We start from the raw sequence: 13,000 nt of genomic DNA on the forward strand, positions 1-13,000 counted from the left end.
TGAAAAACTTCTCTAAAGCAAATTTCACACGCCTCAAAACAGAGGCGAAATCCTTCAAAGCCCCGGCCTGTGGAAAATACGCCCAGACCGCAGAATCCTTTATAAACGCATTCTATGAACACCTTCAGGAATGCATGGATCATGCAATCCCAAATAAAACCAAGACCCAATCCTCCAAAGGCAGACGTCCTGTCTGGTGGACTCCAGCCATAAACAAACTATACAATAGAAGGAGGAAGCTACTACATGATGGAGCAAAATCCCAAAAAGGGAAGGCATCTCTGATCAGTATTAGCAAAAAACTACGGGCACTCATAAAATCGTTTAAGGCCAGCTTCGAGAGAAAAATTTCACAGGACACTAAGGATAATCACAAGGCTTTCTTTAGTTATGTTAGGAACCTCGGTGGGAATTCCCATATATGCTCAGAATTAGTCCAAAATGACAAAAAAATACACCGAGCCCACAGACATTGCCAACATCCTAGCTGACAGGTTCAGTGCAAACTTCTCCCCTCTCCCACCAAAAGGGCAAATATCTATCCCAACAGAGTGCTGCCCCCCTGACATCTCAGATGCTCAGGTAAGAGCCGCCCTCTCCAAAGCAAAAAACACAGCATCAATGGGACCAGATGGTGTCCCGGGCTGCATCCTACATGAAATCCAAGAAGAGCTAAACCCAAACATAAAACTACTGTTCAATCTTAGCCTTACTACAGGATATGTACCCAAAGAGTGGCGTACAGCAACAGTGGTCCCTCTCCACAAAGGTGGTGCCTCAACGGATCTTGGAAACTATCGCCCCATAAGCCTGACTAGCTTGGTCTGCAAAGCTATGGAAAGGATCATCATGGACCTCATAAATAAAGATATTGGGGACCTACAGACACTGGATCCTACCCAGTTTGGCTTTAAGGGCAGATCCTGCCTCTTAAACCTGGTTGATTTCTTTGAAACAGTCACCAAGGCCATTGACGAGGGGAAGGTGGTCCACACAGCCTACCTGGACCTCGCAAAAGCCTTCGATACAATACCCCACTCGGGCATTATAGATAAGCTCACCAGCTTAAATATAAACCCCTATGTCACTAGATGGGTTGCAAACTGGCTCAAGGACAGAACCCACATGGTTAGAATTGCTGGAGGCATGTCAGACTCCAAACCAGTTACAAGTGGCGTCCCACAAGTCTCAGTCCTGGGACCTCTCTTGTTCGGTATATATTTCTCGGCGGTACAGGCCAACATGGAAGGACTGTGGCTGACCAAGTTCGCAGATGACTGCAAACTGGGTGCCATAATCAACTCTCCAGCCGACACAAGCATCCTCCAAAAGGGCCTCATAGAAACAGACAACTGTTGCCAGAGCCATGGCCTCAAGCTAAATGCCAAAAAGTGTATAGTCATCCCCTTTGGCAAAAACAAAGTGCCCACAAATTACCACATAGGTGGTAATCCATTAAGTACAGAAGAAGTCATTAGGGACCTGGGGACCCAAGTTGATAGCAATCTCTCATTTGACAACCACGTGGCCAAAGTGGTTAGAAAAACATTTTATATAGCCCACCTAATCATGAAGGGATTCACATTTAGATCAGGGGAGGTCATCGTACGTCTTTATTCATCCCTCATCAGGCCCATAATTGAGTACAATGCCCCTTTTGGGATGTACCTTACCAGACACCTGCAGCAACTGGAAAGACCCCAAAAGTACCTCACCAAGAGGATCAAAGGGCTCACACAGATGCCATATGCTGCCTGGTTAAAGAAACTCCAGCTCTACTCAGTGGCATACCGCCTGCTCAGCGGTGATCTGTGCCTGACGTATAAAGCCATGTCCAACCCGGAATTAGTGGACATGCTGCACCTCAGAAAATCCAAATCCCATTGAGCTACGCGCTCGAGAGACTTGAACCTCAGCACTGAAGTAAATAGGACATGCTGGAGGGACAGATTCATAACCCAGAGGCTCCCTTCACTCTGGAATAAAATCCCAGTCCAGGTTAGGCAGAGTCCCACATTGACTCTCTTCAAGAGGAGTCTTGATGAGTGGATGGGAAGATCGTAGGTTTACCCCGGCTATCACTTCTGTGTCACTGTTAGACAGAGGCACAGTATACTAACCTCAGAAAAAGGCATAGCAAAATTAATTTAAAATGGGTGGCGAAAGCCAAACACACTCTGGCTAGGCTTATAAATGCCCTTGGGCAGATAGCCTAGTATGAACCTATAGGCTGAGCTATTGATTGGTTAACTGAGATCTAGCCAAAATTGTATTGGCCCCTTGTGGATTGGTTATCAAGTCTAATCAAACATTTTGATTGGCCATAGCCACAAATGCGGACGGTCCTTGCCCTGAAATCTGTGATTGGCTTTCATTTTTTCATTTTCTTTTCCATTGGCTGATTCATTGATTTGTCCATTAGAGTTTAGTGGAAAGCCGATTGGCTTTTTATGGTGTGGCCATTACATCTTTTATTTCACCTTGATTGCTCATAGCCGCGAATGGAGATGGCTTATGGTGTTAACTCCATGTTTATTGAAAGATTAAATATTTACTTTTTTGTCCGTAGCCGCAAAAGCGGGCAGATAATAAATTTGTATATGCTTAAATGCAGATGTCCTTCAAGGATGCAACTGCAGTCCTGACATATGGGTTGTCCTGCGTCAGGCAGCCCTTCGGTCGGCCGGATTCCAAAGTCTGGGTCCGGCGTCGGCTGATTTCGCCCTTTCCCCAACGTCAGAGCGCCTGGGGTATAGAAACGTCAGCCGACGCCATCTTCTTCCTTCTTTCTTGCCGAGTGGCGCCCGAAGCAGAAGCAGTTCGCAAGTGCCGGTCGACCAGCTCCTGTGTTTTCAGCTACTGAAGTCTTCAAAAAAGCTAAGTACCCCGTTGGGGACCTTTTCTTGCCTCAGCCGATGTCAGATAAAAGTGAAAAAGTTAATTATTGTTTAACTTGTGGGAAACAAATACCTCATAAGGATTTCCACTCTTACTGCTTACCCTGCCTAGTTCCAGAACACAATGTCTCGGCCTGTGCAGCTTGTGCCTCTTTCAATAAACGCACTCTTAGGCGTCGGTCAGAGTTTGCACAGGATTATTTTGGGGAAGATTTCTGTTATATCATGCCGTCGGAGCTTCCGACAGCGCATTTACCTAAAAAACGGAAGGATAAGGACCGACACCCGCGGTCTCGGCCGACACCACGCTGAGGCCTACCGCGAGTGTCTCGGTCTCTTTTGAGCCGGTTTCGCAACCGCTACATACCGACGACACCGCTCCACCGGTTACTTCGGTACCGGAGGCCAGCTCGGTGCCGGTTTCTGTTCTCCCCTCTGAGACCATAGCCCAGGATATTTCTGACACCATTACAGTGGATAAGACTACTCCAGCACGTGGGGCTGCCAGGCCTCCAGTGTCTATGTCCATTAAGGCCTACACACGTGCTAAGGCTGCCAAACAGACTAAGTCTCTCCTTCCAAGATCTGTTTCTCTGGGATCCACTTCTGGTTCTCAAATTTTAAGTTTAGCTGAGGACCTTATTTCTTTAATTAGGGGTTCACAGCCTCATCCAGATAGATGCTCTCAGCCGCCTTCTGACAAGAGGCCTAGGGTTGAGCAGGTAGACTCCCAGTCCTCCGATGAAGCCTCAGGTGATTCTCCACATTCAGACTACCAGGAGGAGGCCTTCCCGGCCTACGAGGATTCTGATGCAGAGGAATCTATTCCCTCTGCTTCTCCTTCTGAGGAGTTTTCCTTTGGGGAAACGCTTCATTCCATGAGGGAACACTTCAAATGGCAAGGCCAAGAATACTCAGATTCTAGGAAAAGGTTATGGGAATTTTTAAAGCTACCTCAGCATAGACCCTTAGCTATTCCTCCAGTTTTAAATGTTTTAGATGATGTGTACTTAGAATCTAGTGTTTCCTGACTCCTCCCCTGCTCCTGTCAAGCCAGACAGGTACTACAGGGTCCCAGACACACATCAATTTCTGTACAAGGGCCATACTGCTGACCCTGAAACTATTTCTCAGGGGCCTAAAGGGGTTTCCTCCACTACTGCTAAGAACCCACTCCCTTCGGAAAGAGATTCTAGGGCTTTAGAAAGGTGGGGCAAGAAAGTATATAAATCTTCCACCCTTTCTATGCGAGCATTAAATTGTCAATTTCATATGATTCAGTATCAGGAATACATGTTGGATGACTTGCAAAAGAAACTGGCTTCCCCTGAACCATTAGATAGAAAGGGGTTACAGGAATTGGTTCATAATACTAAGCAGGTTAGCAGCCATTTCCTTCAGTGTGGATATGATGCATTGGAAGCTTCATGTAGAGCAGCAATGACAGCTGCGGTCATACGCAGACATGCTTGGTTAAAGGAACAGACATTGCCAGACCATGTGAAAATTAAGCTTTTGGACGCACCACTAGAGAAACATAAGCTATTTGGTGCTACTGCACAAGAGGTTTTAAAGAAAATAGAGGAAAAGGCAAAATCAGTGGAAACAGTCAAAGATTTCCTCCAGGTACAGCCTCCAAGATTCAGCAGGAATTGGCCTTCTAAGCATTGGTCCTTTCCTGACACAGACAAATTTCAAAGAAGCAAAAACAGATGTGGCAGAGGTAGAGGGCAAACTCGAGGCTCCTACAGAGGACGTCAATGGCAGCCTCCGAACCAGAGAGGTGGGGCAGGACCTTCCACTGCTCCGCCAGGACAATCTCAATGACTTGACTTTGACTCTGCCATCCAGGGCTCAATTAGAAGCACCTTATCCAGGGCTCAATTAGAAGCACCTTTGGGCGGAAAATTATCTTTATTCTCACAAAATTGGCACAATATTGCAAAGGACAAATGGATACTGGAGATAATAGACAAAGGATACAGATTCCATTTTCATACACTGCCAACAAGACATGGCAGGCCAAACCTGCCACCAAATCAAAGGGCAGAGGCACTCAAACAAATAACAAACCTACTTCAAATAAGAGCAATAGAAAAGGTTCCTTCTGCAGAACAAGGACAAGGATTTTATTCAAGACTGTTCCTTGTTCCAAGAAAAGAAAACCAATGGAGACCCATTCTGGACTTGTCCGCACTGAGTACTTACCTTATTGTGCCAAAATTCAAAATGCTGACTTTACAGCAACTCCTACCCATGCTGGGCAAGGGGTCTTGGCTGGTAACTCTGGACCTCAAGGAAGCATACCTGCATGTCCCAATCAGACAAAGTTGCAGAAGATACCTCAGATTTCTTGCAGGCTCAGGGCATTATCAATTCTCAGCATTGCCCTTTGGCTTATCTACTGCGCCCAGAGTGTTCACGAAATGCCTGGCATCAGTAATTGCACATTGCAGACTTCAGGGGATACAAATATACCCTTACCTGGACGACTGCCTTATACAAGCGGACAGCCAACAAGCCTTGTTAAAAAACTTGGACTATGTCATTCACCTATTGCAGGCCTTGGGATACACAGTCAATATTCAGAAATTAAGTCTCATACCATCACAACAAATACCTTTCCTGGGTGCCACACTGGACACAAACACCCAGATGGCGTTTCTGACAAAAGAAAAACAAAAACAATTACCAGAATACTTCAGAAGATTGGCAACACACACCCAGATGACTGCAAGGAAAATCCTGCAGGCCCTGGGTTTCATGGCATCTTGCATTCTTCTGATTCCACATGCAAGGCTGCATATGAGGAAACTACATTGGTATCTAAAAAGTCTATGGTCTCAGCACAGCCACAGCCTGGAAACATTGATCCCACTCATTCCATGCCTTCAAAAGGAATTTCTGTGGTGGGCTCAAGCAAGCCAGATAAACAAAGGTCTGCCTTTCAGCAAGCCTCATACAAGTCAAACCATAACAACAGATGCCTCAGACCATGGATGGGGGGCGCACATGAAGGGCAGATGCATTCAAGGACAATGGATACTAAAAGAAAAGCACCTGCATATCAACCAAAAAGAAATGCTGGCAGTGATACATGCAATCAAGGCCTTCGAAAAGTTCATGCATCAGGGCCATCTACTAAAGACAGACAATACCACAGTTATGTGGTACATAAACGAGCAAGGATGTACCCATTCCTACCCTCTTTGCAGACTGGCAATGAATCTCTGGGATATTCCCCTACAATTGAAAATAGAGCTACAATCCCAGTTTGTACCAGGAAGGACAATGTTCTGGCAGACAGCCTAAGCAGAAACATCATGGATCCACACGAATGGATGTTGCATCCAGACATTTTCTTACAAATAGCTCAAACATGGGGAAGGCCGGATATAGATCTTTTTGCCTCCCACTTCAATCACCATCTGAAAAAGTTTTGCACAAGGACATACTGTCCTCAAGCATGGAAGGTGGACGCTCTCTCCTTCAGTTGGAACTCTCTAACACTATATGCCTTCCCACCTCTTCCTTTGATGACTGAGGTGTTACTAAAGATCAATACAGGGCAACCGAAAGTCATACTGATAGCTCCAGACTGGCCAAGACAACACTGGTACCCACTGCTACGGAGCTTGACACACACCAATCCGTGGCTCCTTCCTCAATGGCCACTTCTTCTGACACAGCACAATTACAGGACACTACACCCCAGCTTGAAAACATTGAAGCTGACAGCTTGGAAGATTCCATGACTATTACTCAGGATACACTTTCCAAAAGGGTAAAAGATATCATCCTGGAGGCGCGCAGACCTTCCACTAGAAAAACATACTCAGCAAAATGGAAGAGATTTCATATCTGGAACAGCAAAAAGGGTCAAGACCCATCAGTGATGAACATTCCACAGATCCTGGAATACTTGGCTGAAATGCTCCACAATGGCCTTTCATATTCTTCCATAAAAATACATGCTTCAGCAATATCTGCCAAATATAACACTGATCCGCCTGTATTTTCTCACCCATTGCTAAGACAGTTTCTAAGAGGTATAAAGAACATCAACCCTCCAAGGAAACCACCAGTGCCTGCATGGGACCTCAACTTCATGCTGGAAAAATTAACTCTTCCTCCCTTTGAACCAGCAGCATCCTCAGAGTTGCAATTTCTGTCTTGGAAGACAGCCTTCCTTCTGGCAGTAACCTCAGCAAGAAGAGTCTCTGAGCTACAGGCCCTTATGGCAATACAACCATTTCTTATTTTTCACCAGGACAGAGTTTCTTTGAGAACCAATCCGTCATTCATGCCAAAGGTGGTATCCAGGGTGTCCCTGAATCAAGCTATTCACCTGCCTACCTTCTTTCCCAATCCTCAAAATAAAGGAGAGACTTCTGCACACCTTGGACATACACAGACAGTTGCGCTACTACTTGGACAGAACAAAGTCTTTCAGAAAATCTGACCAGCTTTTTGTAGCTTTGCTGCGGATTGCAGGAAAAGCAATTTCCAAACAGACAATTTCTAAATGGATTGGAAATTGCATTCGATTCTGCTACTCTTTTCATGGAAAAACTGTGCCAGCTGACATCAGGCCACATTCCACCAGAGCTACAGCCACCTCCACAGCTTTTTTAAGAGGAGTGGCAACAAAGGACATTTTAGAAGCTGCTACATGGAGCTCCGTGCATACATTTTCCAAACATTACAACCTGCCTTTATACTCCAGGTCCAGAGCAGGGTTTGCTTCTGCAGTCCTGCAGGGCATTTTAGCTACACCATCTTTGTCTTAGTGCCTACCACTCCCAGGTTGGCTATGGTATTCAACCCATATGTCAGGACTGCAGTTGCATCCTTAAAGGACATAGTACAGTTTTGTACCTACCATAAATGTAGATGTCCGATAGGTATGCAACTGCAGTCAGGTTTTCCCTCCCACCTACCCCTCTGTGGTATACTTTTTGGTTTCTACCCCTCATTTTAGCTACCTGGGGTAATCTTTTATGGTGTATTTGTTTTTATGCTGTTGTACTTGTCTGGAATTTTTTCTCTATTTTTCAAAATGTAGCCTTCCTTAGAGGGCACCTGGCATCTGGGGCAAGAAACACTGAAGAAGATGGTGTCGGCTGATGTTTTTATACCCCAGGCGCTCTGACGTCGGGGAAAGGGCGACATCAGCTGACGCCGGACCCAGACTTTGGAATCCGGCCGACCGAAGGGCTGCCTGAGGCAAGACAACCCATATGTCAGGACTGCAGTTGCATACCTATTGGACATCTACATTTATGGTAGGTACAAAACTGTACTTTGACATGAATCCTTGTCCATTATCAATATATTTCCAGTGATTGATTCTTTTTTCTCATTTTCTTGTGTTCATAGGCCATGCTATTGATTGGTTAATTGAAATCTAGCCAAAAATTCATTGGCCCTTTGCGGATTGGTTATCAAGTCTAATCAAACATTCTGATTGGCAGTATAGCTGCAAGTGTGGATGGTCCCTGCCCTGAAATCTTTGATTGGTTTTAATTTTTTCATTTTCTTTTTCATTGGCTGATTCATTGATTTGTCCATTAGAGTTTAGTGGAAAGCCGATTGGCTTTTTATGGTATAGCCATTGCATTTTTTATTTCACCTTGATTGGCCGTAGCCGCGAATGCGGATGGCTAATGACATTAACTCCATGTTTAATGAAAGATTAAATATTTACTTTTGTCTGCAGCTGCAAAAGCGGGCGGATACAAATTTCTATTTATCTGTATACAAGTACACTATACGGTTCCACCGAATGTCATCATTATGAAGGTTACATTTATAATTCGCCTCATTATAGATGGAACATTTGCATAGCACCACTGTTTAAGCATTCCATCTTTCCAGCCGCGAATGCAGGCAGTAGCGGACTCTAAAATACCTTTGTACAGTTATTTTGTATTTGATGGTATATATACTGTTCTCAGTACATCAAGGTGACCTAGTTCAACCAATATTTTATTTAAAACACACAGATTTCCTGTTTTTTTTAATGTGTTATCTTCATTATTATGAATTGAGATACTGCTCTCTGTCAAAGTTAATAATTTTTTAACCAGATGTAGTGTAGGTAGCTATTGATGAGGAAGCGGCCTTATGTTTTTTTTTTTTACATGCTGTTTAACCAATATTTTATTAGTTTAAATACAAACCAAAAGTCAAGAATACTGTAGCATAATTAGGACCTGAATGAATAAGAATCATTTTTTGGTGTAACATGTTTACAGATATTTTGACTACTTTGCATTTTGTGTATATGTTCCCTTCAACAAGAGACTATGTATTGTTTAGATCTCTTAATATTGGTTATGACGAATAGGCTGGAAACCTCTCCTTAACTCAGGACTGGTTAGATGTGTGTTCGGTCGTCACACTTCCTGATTTTATCCAGTTATTTTGATTTGTTAATTCTTGTAGGTGTGCCGGCTGGCAGTAACATGACTGGCTATCTACTGTTATTTTAACCAATGGGGACCTCTGTACACTATGATCTGATGAAGGCGAAGTCTCGCCGAAAGCATTTATCATTGTACTCAGACCTTTTGTTTTTATTTTCTTGAATAAATTATATTTTATTTTTAACGCTGCAGTTGCTTTCTTGCATAACCTCAGCTGTGGTGTTTCAAGATTTCTTTACTACTTTACAGGACTGATAAGGGATAAGTTGTGTGCTCAGGTAGTCCTTATTTGCATTTGCTTTACTTCCTTGTTTAGGTTGCTCAGAGATACTGTCACTTAGTGGTTATAGCCTGCTGTATGGGATTTGCTTAATATTATTTTAATAACTTTAAACATGTATGTATATGTATGTGTGTGTTTTTGTGTGTGTGTATGTATATGTGTGTGTGTGTGTGTGTGTGTATATATATATATATATATATATATATATTTATACACACACGTGTGTTTGTACACATATATGTGTGTGTGTGTGTATATATATATATATATATATATATATATATATATATATATATATATATATAAAGTAGAGACACACACACACACACACACACACACACACACACACACACACACACACACACACACACACACACACATATGGAAAGGTATAGCAAGAATACACTCTTGGTTTAATTGCTGTATAATTTCTGCATTTAATTACCTATCTTGTTGCATCATGTTTTCCTTGTTTTGTTTTACAAAATAGGAAACGAAATGATAAAATTGAAATGCTTGTAGGTTGTATAGCTGAACTGTCTGAAATGGAGGAAAACTTGCTACTTCGACATGGAGAAAATGATTTCAGTGTTATGTACTCCACAAGGAAAAACTGTGCACAGCTATGGCTTGGTCCTGCCGCATTTATTAATCATGGTAAGTCTTATTACTCCTTGTAGGCATAACATTATGTAGCGGTCATTTCTTTCATAATTTTATGTTAACACTGGACAGAAATTCACTCGGGGTCTGGCCCCCATGTCTGTGATAGACAGCGGTATACAGTAATGCCCAAAGTAACACCCCCCACATAACTTCTAGAAACTTCTTAACATACCCCCTCCTAATAAATGCTCATGATACATAGGACACAGTTGGATTGGATTGCACGGCTAGGCTTATAAAGGCCCTGGAGGTCATTAACCTTGTTATATACTTGTGAACCTGTGGAGTCTATGCATTATGCCATTCACTTGCTATTTCAAACACTTCAGATGTTCTTTATCTTTTAATTTTTAAAAGTAAGTTTTACTTAGTTTGAACATGCAGTGTGTATTTTGGTATGTATCCATGGTGACACTGACTGCTTATTAATTGGAAAAGGTAAAACTAGACAGAAGTAATCACAAGGTAAAATCTGGAGCAAGCTAGAGTAGTTAAGACATTAAAGTGATGGCTTCTAAAAATTAAACTTGTGCTTTGGGAAACAGCTTAAATATTAGACTACAGCATATCAGAAGAAATATACGGCTTGGGCAGTAATACGTTTTTTCTAATGTCAGACTACAGAATTCTTTTTTTTTTTCTTTCTTTTTTTTTTTTTAACTTGAATTGATGACAGCTGAACCATGTCTAGGTATTTCTGAAAGCACATTGTTTTGAAAATACTTAAATAATGAAACTGAGGCATCTGCAGGTATGCAGATATGTAGACGATCACAGAGAGGTGGGTAGATGAGGAAACCAAAGTGTATGAGGAGTTTCTATCTAGTTTCTCCTTTGGCAGCATGCTTCTGATTTGACATTGACTTATTTGTTTTGTGGTGGTGTGTGGTGCCTTTAGTAATAACAGTTGTAGAGATCATTTCAGCTGTTCCACTCAGTGGCTAAGTCTGCTATCTTAAATTTGTTGAAATATGACCAGAAGTGGCAGTATTGTCAAACTCTGGGATTGCTTGTTTTAGATTTACATATTGAAGGCATATCATGAGTGATTATAAATGCATTATTTTGATGAGTGGGATGTCTGTTAAACAAGGAAATGTCTGCAGCATGTAATCTAGTGTCATTACTTGCTAATGCTTTCCTTTCATGATTTTTGTATTCAAACTTTGGTTGTAATTTTGTTTAGTGTAATTTTATACATCAGTGATGTAATATTTCTAATGTCTGATAAGTAGTTTAGGTGTTCTACTATGAAATATATGTTGCAGTAATTTTTATTATATTTTTATTTTTTAGATTGCAGGCCAAACTGTAAGGTAAGTTTGAGCATAATTTTATTTTTCTTACATTTTTGTATTTTAATATTTTATGAAATAGTAATGTAATGGTGCTTGTTTTTCTGTGGGAGTGCTGATAGACTGAGCAGTATTTTTTTGCTCAATGCATAGAACCAAGTGACGTTTCTAATGCCCACGTTACCTAAAGGCTAGTATTCTGCACAAAAAAGTGTTTTATAATAGCGTATTAAAGGAAAATTTATAAAGCCAAGGACCTCTCTTTCCATAAATATTTCTGGCTTGGGTAAGTACTGGGTACATGCTCTGATACTGTCCTTTCACTTTTTCCAGTTACAATTTTAATGGCATATGATAAAATTGTAACCTGTAAGTTTTAGTTTTATCTGATGTTGAGTAGCACTGGTGTGGTTTGATTCTTGGCTGGGTGTGCCTTTTGTACAAAAGCTGCATGTCATCTTCCTGTCCATGTGTTTTTATGCATATTTCTTGTTTTTTAACAAGACATGCAGTAGGTAAATTGGTGATGTCCTGACTGAAGTCATTCTTGCAGTACTCATAATAAATAGGTTATCACCGCTGACATCCAGACGGGTTACCAAACCTTTTACCTTCCTAGGATTGTACGTTCAAAGTGAGACCTCCCCTCATAAGCATAGGGGTATGTAGGCGGATGTACGAGCTTAATTTCTCAAACTATCTTGCCATCAGCCCGTACACAGGTCCTGTATCCATTGGACTGTTTTTCATTTGTTCATTGGTACCATTGCTTCGAGTAAACAGTTAAGTACCCTGTTGGTGAACCTTCCTTTGCTTTTCTAAAGTGTGTTTGCTTACTGGTATTAAATGCCATATAGGAGGGGTAAGTACGAGTGTAATAAGTAAAGTCCATACAAAAACTTGCATACCCAGTGTGTTTTCTGTTTTTACGACTGGAGCATGAGTACAAGGCCTGTTTCATTTGCTGATCATTAGTACCCAAGATTGCGATTTCATTTGGCCTCACTCAGTACTTTTCTGGAGACCCGTCATCTTAAACACTTGCCGCACTCTCACGTTGGTGGATACCACTTCCTCGACTTAACACTGCCACTTAAAAAGAAGTTTCAAAGACCTAGGCTAGAAACTGTCAACTTTCTTACTCCACCGTACCCACTGAGGTTTCAGAACCCATTGTACATCTGGTTCCTTCTCAGACACCCTGTACTGAAACCCCATTGCATCAGAGGCTATTTTGACTGAGAAATCCATGGATAAAGCTGAACCATGTATTGTGGTCTTGGAGGGTCCAGAGGTCATTCCATAGATATTCGTTAGGGAGGAGAGCCCATGTAAACTTTTTGAGGTATGTCAGGGATTTGAACAGCCACGTTTGGTTCAGGCAGTTATCACACCAAATAAGATGCCAGAAAAGTAAAAGTGTTTTAAGTT

At 42.0% G+C, this 13,000-nt stretch overlaps 1 protein-coding gene across 1 annotated transcript in view; it reads left to right on the forward strand.

The window, feature by feature from the left end:
- The window catches only part of KMT5B (lysine methyltransferase 5B), a 1,528,897-nt gene that overhangs the window by 840,232 nt on the left and 675,665 nt on the right, over positions 1-13,000 (forward strand). Inside the window, exons 8-9 of the mRNA XM_044073539.1 lie at positions 10,099-10,265; positions 11,571-11,590. Of these exons, the coding sequence (XP_043929474.1) occupies positions 10,099-10,265; positions 11,571-11,590 (187 nt within the window). The remainder of the gene's footprint in view (positions 1-10,098; positions 10,266-11,570; positions 11,591-13,000) is intronic.

Source organism: Protopterus annectens, chromosome 6.part0, assembly GCF_019279795.1.
Source record: "Protopterus annectens isolate FY-2018-M chromosome 6.part0, PAN1.0, whole genome shotgun sequence".
In the NCBI taxonomy this organism is placed as follows: Eukaryota; Metazoa; Chordata; order Ceratodontiformes; family Protopteridae; genus Protopterus; species Protopterus annectens.